Source organism: Pezoporus wallicus, unplaced genomic scaffold (assembly GCF_028554395.1).
Source record: "Pezoporus wallicus isolate ANWC-B61680 ecotype Strahan unplaced genomic scaffold, APGP_CSIRO_Pwel_v1 contig_14248, whole genome shotgun sequence".
Taxonomy (NCBI): Eukaryota; Metazoa; Chordata; class Aves; order Psittaciformes; family Psittacidae; genus Pezoporus; species Pezoporus wallicus.
In genome coordinates this window covers 20,462-38,738 of record NW_026635346.1, presented here as the reverse complement: position 1 = coordinate 38,738, position 18,277 = coordinate 20,462, and the positions used below count along the sequence as shown (strand labels likewise).

The window sequence follows — 18,277 nt, the reverse complement described above, 5'->3', positions numbered from 1 at the left end:
AACCAGCTGGGCCACAATGCTGCAGTGTGCAGCTCCCAAGGGCAGGGCAGGCTTGGAGCCGAGGGAGCGCGGCTGCTCCTTCCCGGATGGATGCACGCTGCCAGCCACGGGAAAGGGGCTGAGACCGGACCAAACTCGTGGCATCCCAAGCCCGGAGTAACCTGCCCTTGGTGGGATGCAGCGCCCCGCGTGAACTCGATGGATCCCCTTCCATAGGGATCCCCGATTCTATGATCCCAGGCTGCTCCTCTCACATTCCAGCCCTGGGCTGTGACTGGGGTGCCCGAAGCCCTTTGCAGCCTGCGCTGCCGGAGCCACGGCTCCCATCCTGCTTGTGCTGGGGTACGTTTGACCGCGGCATCAGCTCCATCCCAAGGCTCCTCCTTCCCAAGCCGGGCTCCGGCTCCAGCCCCGCTCGGAGGGGCCCTGCGCTGCCTCCCCCAGCCGGTGCCTCCTTCCTTGTGCCACGCAGCATCCTCCTCCCCGCTCCCTGGCACCGGGGGTTCCTCCATGGGCCGTGTCCCGTTCCTCTGGCTCCAGCCCCGGCTCTCTCCCTGCTTGTTGGCTCCGTGCCCCGGCCCCCTCGCTTCCCGGTGCCCGCTTCCAGGGACGGGCAGAGGCATTGCCAGGAAGGATGTTACTCATCCCCTAAACATCCCGTTCCCTGGCCCAAGGCCCCGGGAGGAGGCAGCAGCGGAGCCGGGACCGGGGATGGGAAGCGCCCCCGGGGCCGGTGCCCGTGGTCCGGAGCGGGGCGGCGGCAGAGGGCCGCAGGAGCCCGGTGGAGCCCGCTCCGCTCCCGGCGGCCTCGCAGGCCTGGCCCCGGTGCTGCTCCTCCTTCTCCTCCTCCTCCTCTCCTCTTTCTCGTCCTTTTGCTCCTGCTCCTCCCTCTCCTTTTGCCTTCTCCTCCTTCTCTTTTGCCTTCTCCTGCTCCTTCTTCCCCCTTTCCTCCTCCTCCGATCCCATCAGTGCCGCCTCCCCTCTCCCCTTTAATCCATGATTCCGGGTGCAGCCGCCTCCTTTGATCTGGCTGCGGAAGGGAAGGAGGGGGCAAAGGAGGAATTAAGCAGTGAGGGCAGGAGGAAAGGAGAAGGGGAAACCCTCCCGTGGGAGGTGATGCAGGAGGTGCCTCTTTATCAGGCAAGACCTGGCCCAGGCCAATGTCCCGGGGAGCGAGCGGGGCCACATCCTGCTTTTGGCTCTGGAGCTGGGACTGGGGAAGGAGCTGGAGCTGGGGATGGAGCTGGGGATGGGAATGGAGAAATAGCTGGGAATGGACATGGAGCTAGGGTTGGCAAAGGAGCTAGGACTGGGGATGGAGCTGGGGCTGGGAAAGGAGCTGGGAATGGACATGGAGCTGGGGATGGGGAAGGAGCTGGGGATGGGGAAGGAGCTGGGAATGGGACTGGAGAAATAGCTGGGAATGGAGATGGAGTTAGGGTTGGCAAAGGAGCTAGGACTGGGGATGGAGCTGGGGATGGGGAAGGAGCTGGGAATGGGGATGGAGATGGAGCTGAGGCTGGGGATGGAGCTGGAGCTGGGAATGGAGCTTTAGGATGGAACTGGGGCTGAAGTTGTGGTTGAAACTGGGGATGGAGCCAGAGCTGGGGCTGGAGCTGTGGACAGAGCTGGGGATGGAGCTCAGCTGGGGCTGGAGCTGGGGCTGGGGCTGGAGCTGGGGCTGGGGCTGGAGCTGGAGCTGGAGCTGGAGCTGGGGATGAGCTGGAGCTGGAGCTGGGGATGAGCTGGAGCTGGAGCTGGGGATGAGCTGGAGCTGGGGATGAGCTGGAGCTGGAGCTGGAGCTGGAGCTGGAGCTGGAGCTGGGGCTGGAGCTGGGGCTGAGCTGGAGCTGGAGCTGGAGCTGGAGCTGGAGCTGGAGCTGGGGCTGGAGCTGGGGCTGAGGCAGGGGCTGGGGCTGGGGCTGGAGCTGGGGCTGGTTCTGGTTGTGCTGCGGGACCAGCAGCTGCGGTGGCAGCGGCGCCGGGAGCTCTCCCCTCCACGCAGCCCCGTCCCTGCTCTGGCACCAGGCGCCGGAGCCAGGCCCGGAGGCACCGCCAGAGGGGACGAGCAGCGCTTTGCTTCCCTGCGCTGCCAGGGCCGGGGCCGTGCTCCCTGCAAGCGTTGGCTGTGGGATGCTGGATGCTCCCCCCTGGCCCTTTCCTCGCACATCCCCACCAAACCCTCTCTGGGATCACTGTGACAAGAGCCCTGGAGAGGGGCTTGGGACAAGGGATGCAGGGACAGGCCAAGGGGAATGGCTTGAACCTGCCAGAGGGGAGACTGAGATGAGCTCTTGGGCAGAAGCTCTTCCCTGGGAGGGTGCTGAGGCGCTGGCACAAGCACGGGAATGGTGGTGCTGGATGGTGCCATCAGAGCCCCGTTTCCAGGATGGGATGGGATGAGCTGATGTGGACCCCTTTTGGTCTTTGATTTCCCTCTTTTTCTCTTACCATAACCTTGGTCAAATGCTTTCTCCTCCCTTTGGGATTTATGGCCCTTTTCCAGAGCGGATCCGTTCTGGCCACCAAAATAGACCTTGTGCTCTTATTCCATTTGAATACATAAGAAGGGCTGGAGAGGGTTCTGCTGCTGCTCCCCCCAGCCCCAACCTCCCTGCCTCCCCAGAGCACAAACGTCTGGGTGGCTGGTGCAGAGCCAAGAGTGGGTGCAGCGAGGGCAGGGGCATTCCCAGCCTTTTCCAGCTCTGGAATTGGGGCTTTCCCATGTTTGCCGAGGGGATTCTTATGGTTCAGGGCCTGGAGGCAAGCTGTGCTCCCTGCGGTTGGCTTCTTGGTCCCTGGATCCTGATGGTGATGGGGATCCAGACACCCAGCCCAGCCCCTTGGGGCTCATTGGGGCTGCAAAAATCAAACACCCAAATGGGATCAATCTCAGCTTTTCCCGTTGCTGCTTTCCCTGCCCATCACCCCGACGCGGTTCCTGCGTCTCTGCCTGGGTATTCCAGGGTAATTCACTTCCTGATGGATTTTCCCCTTCCCGTTACGTGCACAGAGCCCAGTTCCTGCTCTGGACAAGCGGTGGGTGCAGGAAGGTGGTGCCAGGGGTGCATGGAGCACCAGGTTGTGGCCAGCACCGGTGTCCCTATGGGCAAGCAGCACCAGAGCCAAGAGCAATTGTTCCGCCTCCTGCTTGCGGGAGAGGCTTTGCCCACCCTCGGTGTCTGCACATGGATGGGTCCAGAAGGGGGCTGGACCACGAGAACCAAGGGGATGGAGCCACGAGCGGGACATTTCCCTGCTCAATGCTTGAGGGGGAGGAAGAGGAGGAGGAAAAGCCAGAAATCCCATTGGAATCCTCAGTTCCCATTGGAATCCCATTGGAAACCCCCAAACGTGGGTTTGATGATGGACACACGGGGTGGATGGGGAGAATCGAGGGTGGCTGAACTGCACTGGGGATGGGGGATGCTGAGGCCTTTGCTGGTGAGAGATGGGGGGGTCCTTCATGGGGGGGGCGTCACTTATGGGGGGTCCTCATGGGGGGGTCACTAATGGAGGGGGTCCCTTATGGGGGGGAGTTCCTCATGAGGGGGGTTCCTCATGGGGGGGTCCCTTATGGAGGGGGTCCGGGGTCACTTACGGAGGGGTCCCTCATGGGGGCATCCCTTATGGGGGGGGTCCCTTGGGGGGGCTCCCTCATTGGGGGGGTCCCTTCTGGGTGGGGTTCCTCATGGGGGGAGTCACTTATGGGGGGGTCCCTCATAGGGGGGTCCCTTATGGAGGGGGTCCGGGGTCACTTATGGAGGGGTCCTTTATGGGGAGTCCCTCATGAGGGGGTCTCTTATGGGGGGGTCCCTCATTGGGGGGGTCTCTTATGGGGGGGGTCCCTCATGGGGGGGGAGGGGGCCTCACTTATGGGGGGGTCCCTTATGGGGGGTCCTCATGGCGGGGTCCCTTATGGAGGGGGTCCGGGGTCCCTTATGGGGGGTCCTTCATGAGGGGGTCACTTATGGGGGGTCCTTTATGGGCTTCGGGGGGTCACTTATGGGGGGTCCTTTATGGGCTGGGGGGTTCATTATGGATTTGGGGGCTCTGGGGGTCCCCCATTGGAGGGGGTCTCTGGCTCGGGGGGGGGGGGGGGGGGGGGGGGGGGGGCTGGATGCTACCGGTAACGTGGGACCCCCCCCCCCCCCCCCCCCCCCCCCCCGTGACCCCGCGGACCCCCAGGGACCCCCCCGGTCCCCGCCGGCCCCGCAGGGGTTAAATCCCCGCCCCCCTCCCGCGCCGCCTCCTCTTTGGCTGCTCGGCCTCCCTTAGATTGACACTTCCCTCGGCGGCAGGGCCCGCCTGCCCCACGTGGAGCTGGCGCTGGCGCTCGTTCATTGATCGCGCTCCGCAGAGCGGCTGCCGCGGGAGGGGCGGGGCCGGGCGGGGGCTCGGCTCGGCTCGGCTCGGCTCGGCTCGGCTCGGCTCGGGTTCGGCTCTGCTCGGGTTCGGGCTCGGGCTGGGGCTCGGGCTCGGCTCAGCTCGGCTCGGGTTCGGGTTCGGGCTCGGGCTAGGGCTCGGGCTCGGCTCGGCTCGGGCTCGGCTCGGTCCCGCTCGGCTCCGTTCGGCTCCCCTCGGCCCGGCCCGGCCCGCCCCGCCGCAGGGGTGCGCGCCTGGGTCCGGGTCCATCACCGCGGTGAGTCCCGTCCCGTCCCGTCCCGTCCCGTCTCATCCCGGTTCGGTGCCCGCAGCCGGGGCCGGGCCCGCCCTACCCCTGGGCTCCCTCCGGCCGGGGTCTGGCCCCACTCGGGGCTGCGGAGCCCTCCCCGCAGCCGTCCCTGCTGCGGGGCTATTGTCTGCGCCGTGCGGGAGGGCGCGGGCCTGGGGTGAGGGCGGGGGGAGCCGAGCGGGGTTCCGAAGGGGTGCACGGAACCGGAGCCCTGCGGTGGTGACTCCCGGTGTCTCTCTCCCAGAGCCTGATCCGGAGGTGAGAAGCGTCCCCAGGCCCCGTCCCGAGGCTGCGGTGGGGACCGGAGCAGCCAAAGGGGTCCTGGGCCAGTCCGGTGCCGACGATGTTCCCGCAGAACCGGCCCCCGGTGAGCCCGCACCTCGGCCTCATCCCCCTCCTGAGCCCCGGGCACCCCACACGGGACGGGACATAACGGGCTTTGGGCCCCGAAAGTTGTGCTCCGCGGTCCGGTGCCTCATGCCAAAGTGATGCCGAGCGCCGGCACTGCGGGGTCTGGGTCCCATGGAGCCAGATGGGGATGGCGTTGATCCCCTTCCCTGGCTCGGGGGCTCTATGGTGCCAAAGGCGGAGCAGGGCTGCCCTGGGCAGGGACTCCTCCTGCTCCCCCATTGCTCCTGCCCTGGTTGCCCAAAGCTCCCCCTCAGGGACTCGGCAGCCTCTCAGGGCCAGCAGCAGTGACCCGCGGGGTCCCCTCCTGTGCCCAGGCCCATCTCCAGGCACCCTCCGCTGCCTCGGGAGCCGCTGTGGCCGCCAGCGCCATCCCCAGCACCCCGCAGTCCCTCAAGCTGACTTACCCGGAGACCCTGGACCGCATCAAGGAGGAATTCCAGTTCCTGCAGAACCAATACCACAGGTGAGGAGCGGCCGGAGCTCGGGGGCTCTGGTGGTGCTGGGCCCATCACCGGTGCTGGTGAGAGCCGGGCTCCCCACGGCGCTGGGCATCAGAGGACCAAGCACCACCATGGTCCCTTGAAGTGATGCTGTTTGAGGGAGAAACTCGGCCTCCTCCTGCCGAAAGCCCCGGGATGAGGGTGCTGGCTTCCAGGGCTCCATTCCCCCCCGGGATCACCTCCCCTTCCCTACACCAGTGCCGGGCAGAGCAAGGTTTGGAACACAGCTCGGCTTTGCAGCTCGCTCCATTTGGGAAGCAGATGCTGGGGAGGGGGTTAAAACTCCGTGCGGATGGCTTCCTGACGCCTGGATTCCCTTTGCTGTCCATCTCCTCTTTATCATCCCCTTCCCAATCCTCTTTCAGGTGGTTTTCTGGGCTTGTGCTGGGAAATGGGATTGAAGCTGGGAGCAGGAGGCTGAAGCACATGGGGCAAAGGGGGGGGCTCATGCTCTGTCCAGCTTGGGATACCTTGTCTGGAAAGGGGGGGGGGGGGGGGGGGGGGGATGTTCTTCCTCTCCCTCCTTCCCTCTTTCTTTCTTCTCTTTATTTTTACAGCTTGAAGTTAGAATGTGAGAAGCTGGCAACGGAGAAAACCGAAATCCAGCGTCATTATGTCATGGTCAGTGCGCTCCACCTGAGGGGAGGAGGGTGCTGGGGGTGTCTGCTCTGAGCCATCAAAGGATACGCGGCCCCGGGATGCTTTGCCTTCCCTTTGCCTTCGGGTTGTGTGGCCAGGCCTGGAGCTGCGGTTCCTGTGGCTCTTGCTGGGTGTTCTTCTTCCCCCAAAGCAAGCGGATGGTGGTGGTGGTGGATCAGTTCCCGTGCTGGTTGTTTCCTTTCCCATGGGCAATGAAGGGGAGGATCGTGTCCATTCCGCAGCCATGTGCTGGAGGGACCTGGGGACCATGTTCTCCTCCTGGCCTGGCCCCAGCACAGCCATCCATGGCCAGGCTGAGCCTTTGTGCCAGCGCTGGAGAGGGTTTTGTGGCTGTGATTCCCCTGGGCTCTCCATCCAATGCTGACGCTGCCTTTTCTCTCTTGCAGTACTATGAGATGTCCTACGGCCTCAACATCGAGATGCACAAGCAGGTGAGGCTGGGTGGGACGGGAGCATCGTCCTGGCTCTGTCATCCCGGCTTTGTCATCCCTGTCCTCATCTTGCTCTCTGGGCCCTTCGGGGTCATCCCTTCCTATGGGAAGTTGCTCCCTTCTGTAACCCAGGGAAGGCTGGATCTCTCTTCCATGCTTCAGGAGCTCTACATCATGTCCTTGGCCTGTCTCCTTAGCTCTCTCCTCACTGGGTCCAGGCTGCATGGCCCCGTCTGGGTCTCCCCATGCACTTGTTGTGGTGCAGGACTTGCGCTTGCGCATCACCTCGTGAGCAGCCACTTGGGGACCCCGGTGAGGGATGCAGGGTGCTGAGGAACACCCCGAGGTGGGAAGGAGGAGGCTCGGGGCTGCACATCCCCCCCCCCCCTCCCCTTACTGCCTCCCCATCCATCCCTCTTTCCTCCCTCCCTTCCTCCCTCTGCGCCGCGCTCCGGGTCACCAGCTGCTCGGAGACAGAAGGTTTCTTCTCATCTATTTTTAAAGAGGCTGCGGAGGAGCCGGGCGAGGCGCGCTGCAGCCGTGGCCTCCTTCCATCCCTCCCTTCCTTCCTTCCTTCCCTCCCATCCATCCATCCATCCATCCATCCATCCATCCATCCATCCATCCATCCCATCCTTCCCATCCCACCCTGTGCCCGACGCCAACTGTTGCGCGGGAGCACGGCACTGGGATGCTGGTCCCTGTTCCCCCATCCCAGGCTGATGGCTGGTCCCATCAGCCAAGCTGGCTGAGGATGATGATAAAGGATGAGGAGGAGGATGAGGAGGAGGTGTGAAGTTGCCCTTGTGAGGGGCAATGCTGAGGGTTCCTCATCCCAGTGCCCCCTTCCCGGAGGCCTCCCTGCTCCCCTCATCCGCCTACCGGGATTGATTCTGCCATGGAATGGTGCGGGGGTGTTTACGGGTCCCAAGTGCTGCCCTTTCACAAGGGCCCCTAAGTCTGCTCCAGCAGCCAGCGGCCATTGAGGGAAAACCGGGAGCTGCCGGTGCGGGAGCCGCCGGTCCCCCCCATCACCGCGGTGGCAAGGTCGGGTCGCTGCTTTTCCTCCCTTTGCCCCACATCCAGCGCTGCCCACCCATATGGGCACGGGCAGGGGTCCTGAGCACCCTTGGTGAAGGCAGGGGGGTGCCGTGGTCCTCTCACAGCATCCCCGGTGCTGCCGGCGATGCAGCGCTTGCCCCGGGGGAGCCCCCGCCGTGTGGGGCTGGGGCTGGCTGCGGTGGGGCAGCGGCAGGCAGGGAGCGAGCAGGAGCTGTTCGCGTTTTGATGGTGGTGGCTCTGGGTTTGGCACGGGGGAAAGGGCTCGGAGCTCTTCATAAAACCACCTCCCCGATGCGCCCGGCCTTGGGCTCGTTCGCCCCGAGGCGGAGGGGAGGTGGCGGCGCTGGGGGGGTGCCGCAAACAGCGCGATCGTTTTTCATGCTGAGAGCGTTAAAGTGCCAGTAAATTGCACATTAACGAGTGCGAGTGAATTGGAGGCAGCTCTCCCCAAGGAGCTGCTGCCCATCAGTGCATTAGGGAAGAGAATCCATCACTGCCGGCCCCGGGAGACAGCTAAATCCTTCCCAGAACTGCCGGCTGCCAAATCTCCTTCCCCCCCCTCCGCCTTTCCCTCCCCTTCCCTTTCTTTCTTTTCTCTCTGTTTTCCCTCCCTGGGAAGGGGAAGCGAGGGCGGGTGTGGGATTGTTGCTGCTCAGTGTGGGTCTGGGAAATGCAGGTCGGTGGCCGCTCTGGATGGGGGTACCGGGGTCTGTGTCCTCATCCTGACCATGCTCCTGCGGTGCCAAGCCCGGCACTGGAGCCGTGCCCGAGGTCCTGGTGGGAAGATGCAGGGTCAGCTCCATCCTTGGCTGTTGGGTTTCCCAGCCTCTGGTCTCCTCCTGGGGCTGACAACAGGGTTCAGGCTCGACCCGCTCGTCTCCTCCAGGGCTGGCTCCGTATCGGTTCCGTCCTGTGCACAGGGATGATGCGGGGATTGATGCCTGCGTTTGGGGAGGGCTCCGGGTCTCTGCCCCTCTCTGGCAGAGTTGAAGACCCCCACGGGCACCCCACAGCCCCAGGGCTGTGCCTGTGGGGCCCGGGGGTGATGTAAAGCCTGTGCTGTCCCCTACGCCGGGCTGTGGAGTGCAGTGGGAGCACGGCACAGCATGGAAGGCTGCCGCTCTCCCTCCCCTCTGCTCGCCGTGTGCTCCTGATTGCCGGTGGCACTCGAGTGCTGCAGGAATCAGCAGCTCTATGGAGAGCATCTCTCCAGGCTTCCTGCCGGCCGGGAGGGCAGCAATTACCGGGCCTGGTGCCGGTGGGAGGGCGGAGGTGAGACCCCGGGGGGCTCGTCTGGGTCGGTGCCATGGGGCTCCGTGGGCCTTGGCAAGGAGGAGGCTGAAGCTCTCAGGGTGGGGATGGAGGATGCTGGAGGGATGGCATCAGGAAGGGCAGCTTTCCTTGGGCCCCCAGGGGGTTTCGGCTCCTCGGTGAGGGGAATGAGCACCAGCGCCTAAGGTCATATTAGAGCGGTTTATTAACATGTAAAACACGGTGGCTGCTGAGGTGGGGATGGGAGGGGGTGTCCTGCAGTGCGGGGTAGCTCTGCCCTCAACCTGATGGGTGCTGCATCTCTCACTGCACCTCTGGCTGCATCTTTCACTGCATCTGTCGCTGCATCTCTGGCTGCATCTCTTGCTGCATCTCTCACTGCACCTCTGGCTGCATCTCTCACTGCACCTCTGGCTGCATCTCTCACTGCACCTCTGGCTGCATCTCTGGTTGCGTCTCTCACTGCACCTCTGGCTGCATCTCTCACTGCATCTCTGACTGCATCTCTGGCTGCGTCTCTCACTGCACCTCTGGCTGCATCTCTCACTGCATCTCTGGCTGCATCTCTCACTGCACCTCTGGCTGCATCTCTCACTGCACCTCTGGCTGCATCTCTCACTGCATCTCTGACTGCATCTCTGGCTGCGTCTCTCACTGCACCTCTGGCTGCATCTCTCACTGCACCTCTGGCTGCATCTCTCACTGCACCTCTGGCTGCATCTCTCACTGCATCTCTGTCTGCGTCTCTCACTGCACCTCTGGCTGCATCTCTGACTGCATCTCTGGCTGCATCTCTCACTGCATCTCTTCTCCCGCCAGACGGAGATCGCAAAGCGACTCAACGTGATCTGTGCCCAGCTCATCCCGTTCCTGTCTCAGGAGGTGAGTGACCCTCAGCCCCCAGCTGGGCATGTGGAGAGCTCCCCTGGGGCACAGGGAGCATGTGTCCTGTCCGTCCCCCCCCCGGGGACTCGGGCCCTGCGCATTGAGCCAGGCTGGGGGCCCTGGTTTTGCCCCATTCCATGAGGAATCCCCGCTGGGGGCTGCGGCATCACCCAGTGCCACGCTCTCCTCTCCCCGCAGCACCAGCAGCAGGTCGTCCAGGCCGTGGAGCGAGCGAAGCAGGTGACTATGACCGACCTGAACGCGGCGCTCGGGGTATGTCAACCCTCTGCCCCCCCCATCCCGCTGGCACCGCTGTTTCCCGTGCTTCCCCATAGGGACACACACCCCGGCAGCCCTCGTGCTGCCTCCTTCTGTGGCTCTGGCAGGGGAGGATGGGGACCCCTTCCACTGGAGCAGCTTGCTCCAAGCCCCTGTGTCCAACCTGGCCTTGAACACTGCCAGGGATGGGGCAGCCACAGCTTCTCTGGGCACCCTGTGCCAGCGCCTCAGCACCCTCCCAGGGAAGAGCTTCTGCCTAAGAGCTCATCTCAGTCTCCCCTTGGGCAGGTTCAAGCCATTCCCCTTGGCCTGTCCCAAGATGCTGCTGCAGTGGTGTTAGAGCAGGGCACTTGGGTGACATGGTGTGTGTCACTGTGGCCTGGCTTGGGGGGCTGTCACCACCATCCCCATACCTCAGTTATCCCCTCCAAATCACAGTGCATGGGTACGGGCAGGGTCCCCTATCCATATGGGTACAGGTAGGGTTCCCCCATGCATCCCAGTAGCTCCTGTCGCAGCTGGGAGGTAGTAGCAGGAAGGATGCTGGGAGCCCAACCTCCATCCTGATGTGTTCCTTTGGCTCTGCTCTCTCTCTCCCTCTCCTCTCCTCTCCTCCCCAGCACCAGCTGCAGACCCAGCACCTCTCGCACCATGCTCCCCCCATCCCTCTGACCCCTCATCCCTCCGGGATGCAGCCCACCGGCCTCGCCGGCATCAGCACCGCCTCGGGGCTGCTGGCGCTCTCGGGGGCACTGGGGGCCCAGGCCCAGCTCCTGGCCAAAGATGACCGAGGAGCCCATGAGCCCGAGCCCAGGGGTGAGTTTGGGGGGGCTGAGACCTTTGGGGGGGGGGGGGTCGAGTCTGGTGTGACCCCCTTGGGAATGGGTGGTGCTGGGCCCTGGGGTGGCACTAGAGCTTGTCTGTGCCATGGGGCTCTTGAATGGGCTGGTGGAGTCAGGGGCTTGGTGGCCATGAAGGGTTTGGGGTGAATGTCCCTCCTGTGGGGGGGGGGGGTCATCCCTGCTTGGGGCCCATGAGCACCCCAGGAGGAGCTTTCTGGGGGGCTCTTGGCAGTGGCACAGTGTGTCCCTCCTTCCTTCCTCCCTCCTCTTCATCCTCCTGCTGTGCCACGGCGACAGAGCGAGACCCCGGCCCCGTAAGTGCCTTTTCCTTCTCTTGCACCATCCTCCTCCATCCGGGATGCTGGGAGCTGATGGCCATGGGGGGGACGGGTCCCGCTCCCCATCCAAGTCCCTGTTGCCAAGGACCCCTTCCCCATGTCCCAAGGGCAACCCACGCTGTGTCCCCTCCTTGCTCCATTGGCAGCAGTGAAGCCCCAAGCTGGGGGCACTGCTGGGGGGCTCTGCATGCCCTGGGAGCCAGCTCATGTCCCGTAACCTTGTGTGTGTGTCCCCATCCCAGAGCTCCCTGGTGCTGCCCAACGGGGAGCGGGCACGAACCATCTCCGAGTACCTGAGCAGCAGCAAGAAGAGGAAAGTGGAGGAGAAGGACTTTGGGACAGACTACGTGAGCCCAGGGCTGGGAGGATGGGGGGGGGGGGGGGAAATGGGGTGTCCTTGTCCCCATGGATGTGTGTGTGGAGCCACCCGTGCCCCTGGCACATCCCAAGCGGGAGCTGGGGCATCCCTTTGGCTCCAATCGGCCCCTGTGTTGCAGGGCAGCGATGCAGACAAGAGCGAAGACAACTTGGTGGTGGATGAGGTCAGTGCTGGGATGGGGCTGGCGCTGGGATGGGGCTGGCACTGGGATGGGGCTGGCGCTGGGATGGGGCTCGCACTGGGATGGGGCTCGCACTGGGATGGGGCTGGTGCTGGGATGTGCTGCTGGTCCCTCTCTCCTGGTTGGGGGCTAATGGGCTCCTAAAGGTGGAGGTGGGCAGCATTGGGCCCCCCACTCACGCTGATGGCAGTGATGAACCCCAGGCTCCCTCGTGCCTATGGGTATCCCAGCCTGTCCTGCTGACCCCCCCTTTCCCTACAGGACCCCTCTTCCCCACACAGCGTCCACTCCTACTCCTCCCGGGAGAACGGGGTGGAGAAGGTCCCTGTGGGGAGGAAAGAGGCCCCACCGCTCAGCCCCACTTCCATGGCCTCCTCCAGCAGCACGTCCCCAACCCGGAGCAAGGATGTGCCCACGGTACGTGTTCACTTGGGGGGTGTCCTTGTGATCCTGCTGCTTGGGCTCAGCTGCGCAGGGCTGCACCTCCAGACTCATGGGGTGAAGGCAGCGCTGGGGGTCCTGCTCTGTTACATCCCATGTGCCATCGAGCTGACCCTATGTTGCTGGAACAAGGATGGAGGGACCCATGGAGACCCCCATCAGGGCTGTAGTGCGATCATCACATCTTCCCCCTCTGTTTGCAGGGGGACAAGGCAGGGACACCCAGCCTCAAGTCCAGCACCCCCACATCCCAAGGGGATGCCACAGCCCCGGGTTCCAGTGGTACCCAGCAGTTTCGCCCCACAACCACCGCCAAGACCCCCGTGGACCCATTGGGTGAGCATGGCCGGGCCGGGGACCCAGGTGGGTGGCTCCAAGCTCCAACCTCTTCCCTTCATCCTGCATCTCCCCCCACAGCCCTGAGCCTGAGGAACCCTTTGGGGGTGCAGAGCCCCTACTCAGCCGCCTTCGGCATGGCCCATGCAGCCGTTAACGGGGACATGGCCGGGACCGGACCCTACGCCAGCCTCCACCTCATGTCCCCACAGCTCAATGGGGCTGCAGCTGCCGGCAGCTATGGGCGCTCGCCCCTGGTACGTGAGCCCCTTCGCCATGGGGCTGTGGGGGGGGACTGTGGGGTGTGAGCTGCTCTCACCCGCCGTCCCCTCCAGGTGGGATACGATCCCCATCCCCACATGCGCGTCCCAGGGCTGGCGGCTGGAATGCAAGTGGGGACGTCAGGGAAACCGTGAGTGGGGCTGGGGTTGCGGCAGGGGATGGGGTGCCCGGGGCTGGTGGGGAGCATGGGATGGGATGGGGTGGAAGGGACCTTAAAGCTCCTCCAGCCCCAACCCCTGCCACAGGCAGGGACCCCTTCCACTGGAGCAGCTTGCTCCAAGCCCCTGTGTCCAACCTGCCCTTGAACACTGCCAGGGATGGGGCAGCCACAGCTTCTCTGGGCACCCTGTGCCAGCGCCTCAGCACCCTCCCAGGGAAGAGCTTCTGCCTAAGAGCTCATCTCAGTCTCCGCTTGGGCAGGTTCAAGCCATTCCCCTTGGCCTGTCCCTACATCCCTTGTCCCAAGCCCCTCTCCAGGTTCCCTGCAGCCCCTTCAGGCACTGGAGCTGCTCTCAGGTCTCCCCTTCAGGAGCCTTCTCTTCTCCAGGCTGCCCCAGCCCAGCTCTCCCAGCCCGGCTCCAGAGCAGAGCTGCTCCAGCCCTCACAGCATCTCCATGGATGCTCCCGTTGGAGCTGTTCTGGAGCAGGACCCTCCTGCCCTGTGCCCAACCAGGCTGCTCCCAGCTCCCCCTCCAAACCACGCTGCCCGTGCCCGACGTGGCCCCGGCTGCTCCATGCATCTTCCTGGGCTACTTCTCACCCTCCCTCTCCCTTTCCAGCGCTTACTCCTTCCACGTCAGCGCCGACGGGCAGATGCAGCCGGTGCCGTTCCCCCCGGATGCCCTGCTCGGCTCCGGCATCCCCCGGCACGCGCGGCAGCTCCATGCCCTGAGCCACGGGGAAGTGGTTTGTGCCGTCACCATCAGCAACTCCACCAGGCACGTCTACACCGGCGGCAAGGGCTGCGTCAAGGTGTGGGACGTGGGGCAGCCGGGCACCAAGACGGCCGTGGCTCAGCTCGACTGCTTGGTAAGGCTGTGCCACCCCGGTTGGGTTCCCTGCATTGAGGATGGGGACCTCGGCATGGGTGATTTGGAGCATCATTTGTGGGCCTGTTTCTAACCGGGGTGCTTGTGGATGCTGGGGAAAGCTGATGGCTCCGTGCTGCTGGTGCTGAGCTGCCCAGGCTGTTCCGAGCATCCCAAGCTTTTTTGGGGGATGCTTCTCCATCACCAGTGCTTGGCACTGCTTCATCTCACAGTGCCAGCCCTCCCTGTAGTTGGTTCCTACAGGCTGGGGCATCCCTTGGGTTCGGCTCTGCTCTGCTTCTGCCTGCGTGGGTCTGGCTGGATGGAGAGAGCTCGGATTCCGTGTAGGAATAAATCATAGGATGGTTTAGGTTGGAAAAAGACCTTTAAGCTCATCGAGTCCAAGCACTGAGCCAGCACAGTGGGGACATGGGTAAACCATGTCCCTAAATGCCACCCACCACTAAACCATGGCCCCAGTCCCTCCAGGGATGCTGACTCCACCACTGCCCTGCGCAGCCTCTCCCAGTGCTTCCCAACCCTTTGGCTGAGGAAATCTGCCCTAAGATCCCATTTAAACCTTTCCTGATGCAGCCCGAGGCTGTTTCCTCTTGTTCTAGGAGGGTTCTTTAGTAGGTGTGGGCACTTGGCCACTGTTGCCCTGGCCCTTGAGGTCCCCTCCGTTGCTGTCTCAAGAGCTCCCGGCAGCATCCTGAGGTTTCCTCAGGTTGGGAATGCCACTGCCAATCCCGGCACAGCCATCAGCAGGGATTCTTTTTAACCTGGGTTCTTTGAGGTTTGTTTTCAATGGGATTGGGAATCCCTGTGCCCGTTGTGAAGGGCCCAAACCCAAACCCTCCCCTCCACTTGCTGGCCTTGGGCAGCCTGACAAATGTTATTCCTGGATGGCGCTGACCTTGAAGATCCCGATGCATAAACAAGGAAGTGACTGAGTCATGATCATTTCCAGCTGCATCCGAAGTTCAGGAATGGGGGGAAATGATGGTTTAGTGCTCGGAGCCATCGGAGCTGCAGCAGCCGCATCTCTTGGGGATGCTGCGGGTGATGGTCCCTAAGGACCTGGAACGATTTGGGTTGGAAAGGACCTTAAGATCACCCGGTTCTGACATCTGGGATGGGTGCAGGAGGGCTGGAAGGGAAAGGGGGATAACGGGATCCTGCCTCTTGCACCCCAGAACCGCGACAACTACATCCGCTCCTGCAAGCTGCTACCCGACGGCCGCAGCCTGATCGTGGGGGGGGAAGCCAGCACCCTCTCCATCTGGGACCTGGCGGCCCCCACGCCCCGCATCAAGGCCGAGCTCACCTCCTCTGCCCCTGCTTGCTACGCCCTGGCCATCAGCCCCGACGCCAAGGTCTGCTTCTCCTGCTGCAGCGACGGCAACATCGTGGTGTGGGACCTGCAGAACCAGACCCTGGTCCGGTGAGTGCGGTGCTGCACGGGGAGAGGGAGCACAGGGCACAATCTAAGCACTGTTGGCAGCCGTGTCCTTGCCTGCTCCCTGTCCCGTTTCCCCCCCCCTTTCCCAGGCAGTTTCAAGGCCACACGGATGGAGCCAGCTGCATCGACATCTCCAACGACGGCACCAAGCTGTGGACGGGGGGGCTGGATAACACGGTGCGGTGCTGGGACCTGCGCGAGGGCCGTCAGCTCCAGCAGCACGACTTCAGCTCCCAGGTAAAGCAATGGGGCTGAACCAGGAGCCCCATGGGGACAAACGGGACTTGCCTCAACCCTGCTTTCTCACCCTAGATCTTCTCCTTGGGTTATTGCCCCACTGGGGAGTGGTTGGCGGTGGGGATGGAGAGCAGCAACGTGGAGATCCTGCACGTCACCAAACCGGACAAGTACCAACTGCACCTGCACGAGAGCTGCGTCCTCTCCCTCAAATTCGCCTCCTGCGGTAGGCATGGATCCCCCGGGCCTGGATTTGGGACCTTGGGATGGGTCTCCTCTCCCGGATGCATCTTGCTGGGGAGCAAGTGCTGGTTCCGTATGTGGATGCCAGTATTGCTTGGGAGAAGGGGTGCTCTGGAGCAACCCCTGTGGCAGTGATGCTGGGATGATCCTCTGGATCCCTTCGGTGCCTCCCATAGGGAAGTGGTTCGTGAGCACGGGGAAGGACAACCTGCTCAACGCCTGGAGGACGCCCTATGGAGCCAGCATCTTCCAGGTACAGGAAGGTTGCTCAGTGCATCTAAATGTACATAGTAATAGAGAGAGAGAGCTATAGGGATGTATATAGCAATGTATTAGCAGTCAGAGAATCATGGAATGGTTTGGCTTGGAAGGGACCTTAAAGCTCATCCAATGCCACGGGCAGGGACCCCTTCCACTGGAGCAGCTCCAACCTGGCCCTGAGCACTGCCAGGGATGGGGCACCCAGTGACCAACGTGGTCCCTGTGGGGTTCCCCAGGATGGGGGCAGGTCCTTGCTCTGTGTTTCCTCTTCTCCTTCCCTTCTCCCTTCTCTCAGTCCAAGGAAACCTCATCCGTCCTCAGCTGCGACGTCTCCACCGATGACCAGTTCATCGTCACTGGCTCTGGGGACAAGAAGGCCACGGTCTACGAGGTCATCTACTGAGAGCAGGAGGTGGCAGGCAGACACACGGACACCCCATGGATGGATGGATGAGGGGGGGGGCTCTGCCCACCCTGCTCCTGCCTTCCCAAAGCAGATCCGGGCCAGCCGAGGCAGAGGAGCGTGGCCAGGGCTGGAGGTGGCCCCGGGCCGATGTCACACAGGGCTGGGTGATGGCAATGGGGACTTGCTCCTTGGTTTGGGCTCTGTTTGATGGATGGGGGGACCTGGGGGGTGGGGGTGGGGGTGTTTAAGGATTTTGGGGGTTTATTTGGGTTTTTTTTAGTTTATTTTTTCACTTTTGGGAGGTTATTTTGGTGGGGGTCGGTTGGGGGAGGCGCTGGGGCCATGGGCTCCATCCTCAGCACCCTTGGGTGGGCCTCCTGGGCTGTATTTAATAATAAAAGCAAGCAAAAGCAGAGTTCTGCCTGGTCCTGAGCAGCTCCCTTGGTGCTGCGTGGCCACGGGATGGAGCCAGGAGAGGATGGAGCCAGGGCTGCAGAGGCTCTGCCATGGCAGGAAAAGCTGTTCCATCACTGCTGCTCCTGGACCCCCAACTCCCCTTCCCAGCCCGTTGCCCCATGGGGCAGCACTGGTTGGGGACCCCTGTTCCATGATGGGATGTGATGGGAGCTTCTGTTCCCCCCGCCACAACGGCTCCTGCATTCCAGTTCTATGGGCTTCAAGGGGCAGGGATGCATTGCTCCAGGATGATGTTTCAATCTGAGCTTTGGGCTGGTGCTTAGACAGGAGAAAAGGAATAAAAGAAAGAAATAAAGGAAAATCAATTCTCTGAGCATCCCCAGGGAATTCTGCAGGCAGCTGCATGGAAAATACCTGCAGAGCCCGGCTGCTGCCTGGAAGATGATTCACATCCCACCGAGGGCATGGAGCTGGGTACCAAACACCCAGTGCAGGCATCTCCTTGCTCTCCTTTGGGATGGATGGACCACAAAGGAATCCAGGGCCACATTCCCAGCCCTGCTGCCCACCCGTGGTGCCTACCAGCCTCTGGTCCTTATCCTTGACGGGCATCATGCTCTGATTGGAGGGGATGGATACAGGATTCCCAGGCATCTCCCAGCTGCTGGGCTCCAAGGGGGGGTCCTGGGGGAAGAAGAGGTCTCTGGGGAGCAGAAAGCCCATTCCCTCTGCACAAGGGCAGGAATTCCAGCTCCAGCACAGGCAGGGAGCTGAGGAAGGGCCTCTTGGCAGCCCCTCACCAGCATTCCAGAGGCACGGCCACCCACCAGGAATCACACACTCCATTAGGGCTGGGATCTTTATCACCACCATTACACCAAGGAGCAGTTTTAGAGGGGTTGTTATACACAAGTCCTGGTGCTCCTTCCAGCGCTTGGATTTCCTTGGGAAGTGGCAATAGACAAAAAAGGAATCAAATCCCAATCACATGCAGTGATTCCAGGGGAGGAAAAGAGATGTCCCCAAACCCAAGAATAGCTGGGGCTGGGATCTGCTGCGGTGGTTGTACTGGGAATGCCTGGAATTCCATGCTGGAATACGGGCAGGAGCTCAGTGTGCTCATATTAAGGCTGCTCTAAGACCAGGCGCTGTATGAGACTGTATGGGATACCCTGTGAGCTCTCCCGCAAAGGCAGCCCAGCATCCCTGCCTGTTCCTGCCACCTCCATGTGCACAAGCTGCCAGCCCG

At 62.9% G+C, this 18,277-nt stretch overlaps 1 protein-coding gene across 5 annotated transcripts; it reads left to right on the top strand.

The window, feature by feature from the left end:
* The first annotated feature begins 4,526 nt into the window (after nt 1-4,526).
* On the top strand, nt 4,527-16,748 carry LOC130604937 (transducin-like enhancer protein 1). Of its 5 annotated transcripts, none has more exons than XR_008973567.1 (21): nt 4,527-4,642; nt 4,920-5,042; nt 5,401-5,549; nt 6,144-6,207; nt 6,633-6,677; nt 9,831-9,893; nt 10,095-10,169; nt 10,796-10,991; nt 11,315-11,331; nt 11,598-11,702; nt 11,853-11,897; nt 12,177-12,332; nt 12,560-12,692; nt 12,774-12,949; nt 13,028-13,104; nt 13,754-14,003; nt 15,199-15,446; nt 15,558-15,701; nt 15,777-15,927; nt 16,121-16,197; nt 16,501-16,638. XR_008973567.1 is itself a non-coding variant. In XM_057419925.1 (21 exons), exons 2-21 carry the CDS (start codon nt 5,019-5,021, stop codon nt 16,606-16,608), a joined length of 2,274 nt encoding a protein of 757 aa, XP_057275908.1. In that variant the 5' UTR covers nt 4,527-4,642; nt 4,920-5,018; the 3' UTR covers nt 16,609-16,748. The 5 variants fall into 5 exon arrangements, 4 of the variants coding, with proteins under 4 accessions (XP_057275908.1, XP_057275898.1, XP_057275924.1 ...); XM_057419925.1 differs by having other exon boundaries at nt 10,095-10,136; nt 15,554-15,701; nt 16,501-16,748; XM_057419915.1 differs by having other exon boundaries at nt 15,554-15,701; nt 16,501-16,748.
* Nucleotides 16,749-18,277: the final 1,529 nt, after the last annotated feature.

What these genes read in the sequence shown, in the direction of transcription:
- LOC130604937 (XM_057419915.1), top strand. Translation starts at nt 5,019, where the DNA reads ATGTTCCCGCAGAACCGGCCCCCG. An exon ending in CTGCAGAACCAATACCACAG is followed by an intron (nt 5,550 to 6,143) that starts GTGAGGAGCGGC and finishes TTATTTTTACAG; the next exon opens with CTTGAAGTTAGAATGTGAGA. An exon ending in CAGAACCAGACCCTGGTCCG is followed by an intron (nt 15,447 to 15,553) that starts GTGAGTGCGGTG and finishes CCCCTTTCCCAG; the next exon opens with GCAGTTTCAAGGCCACACGG.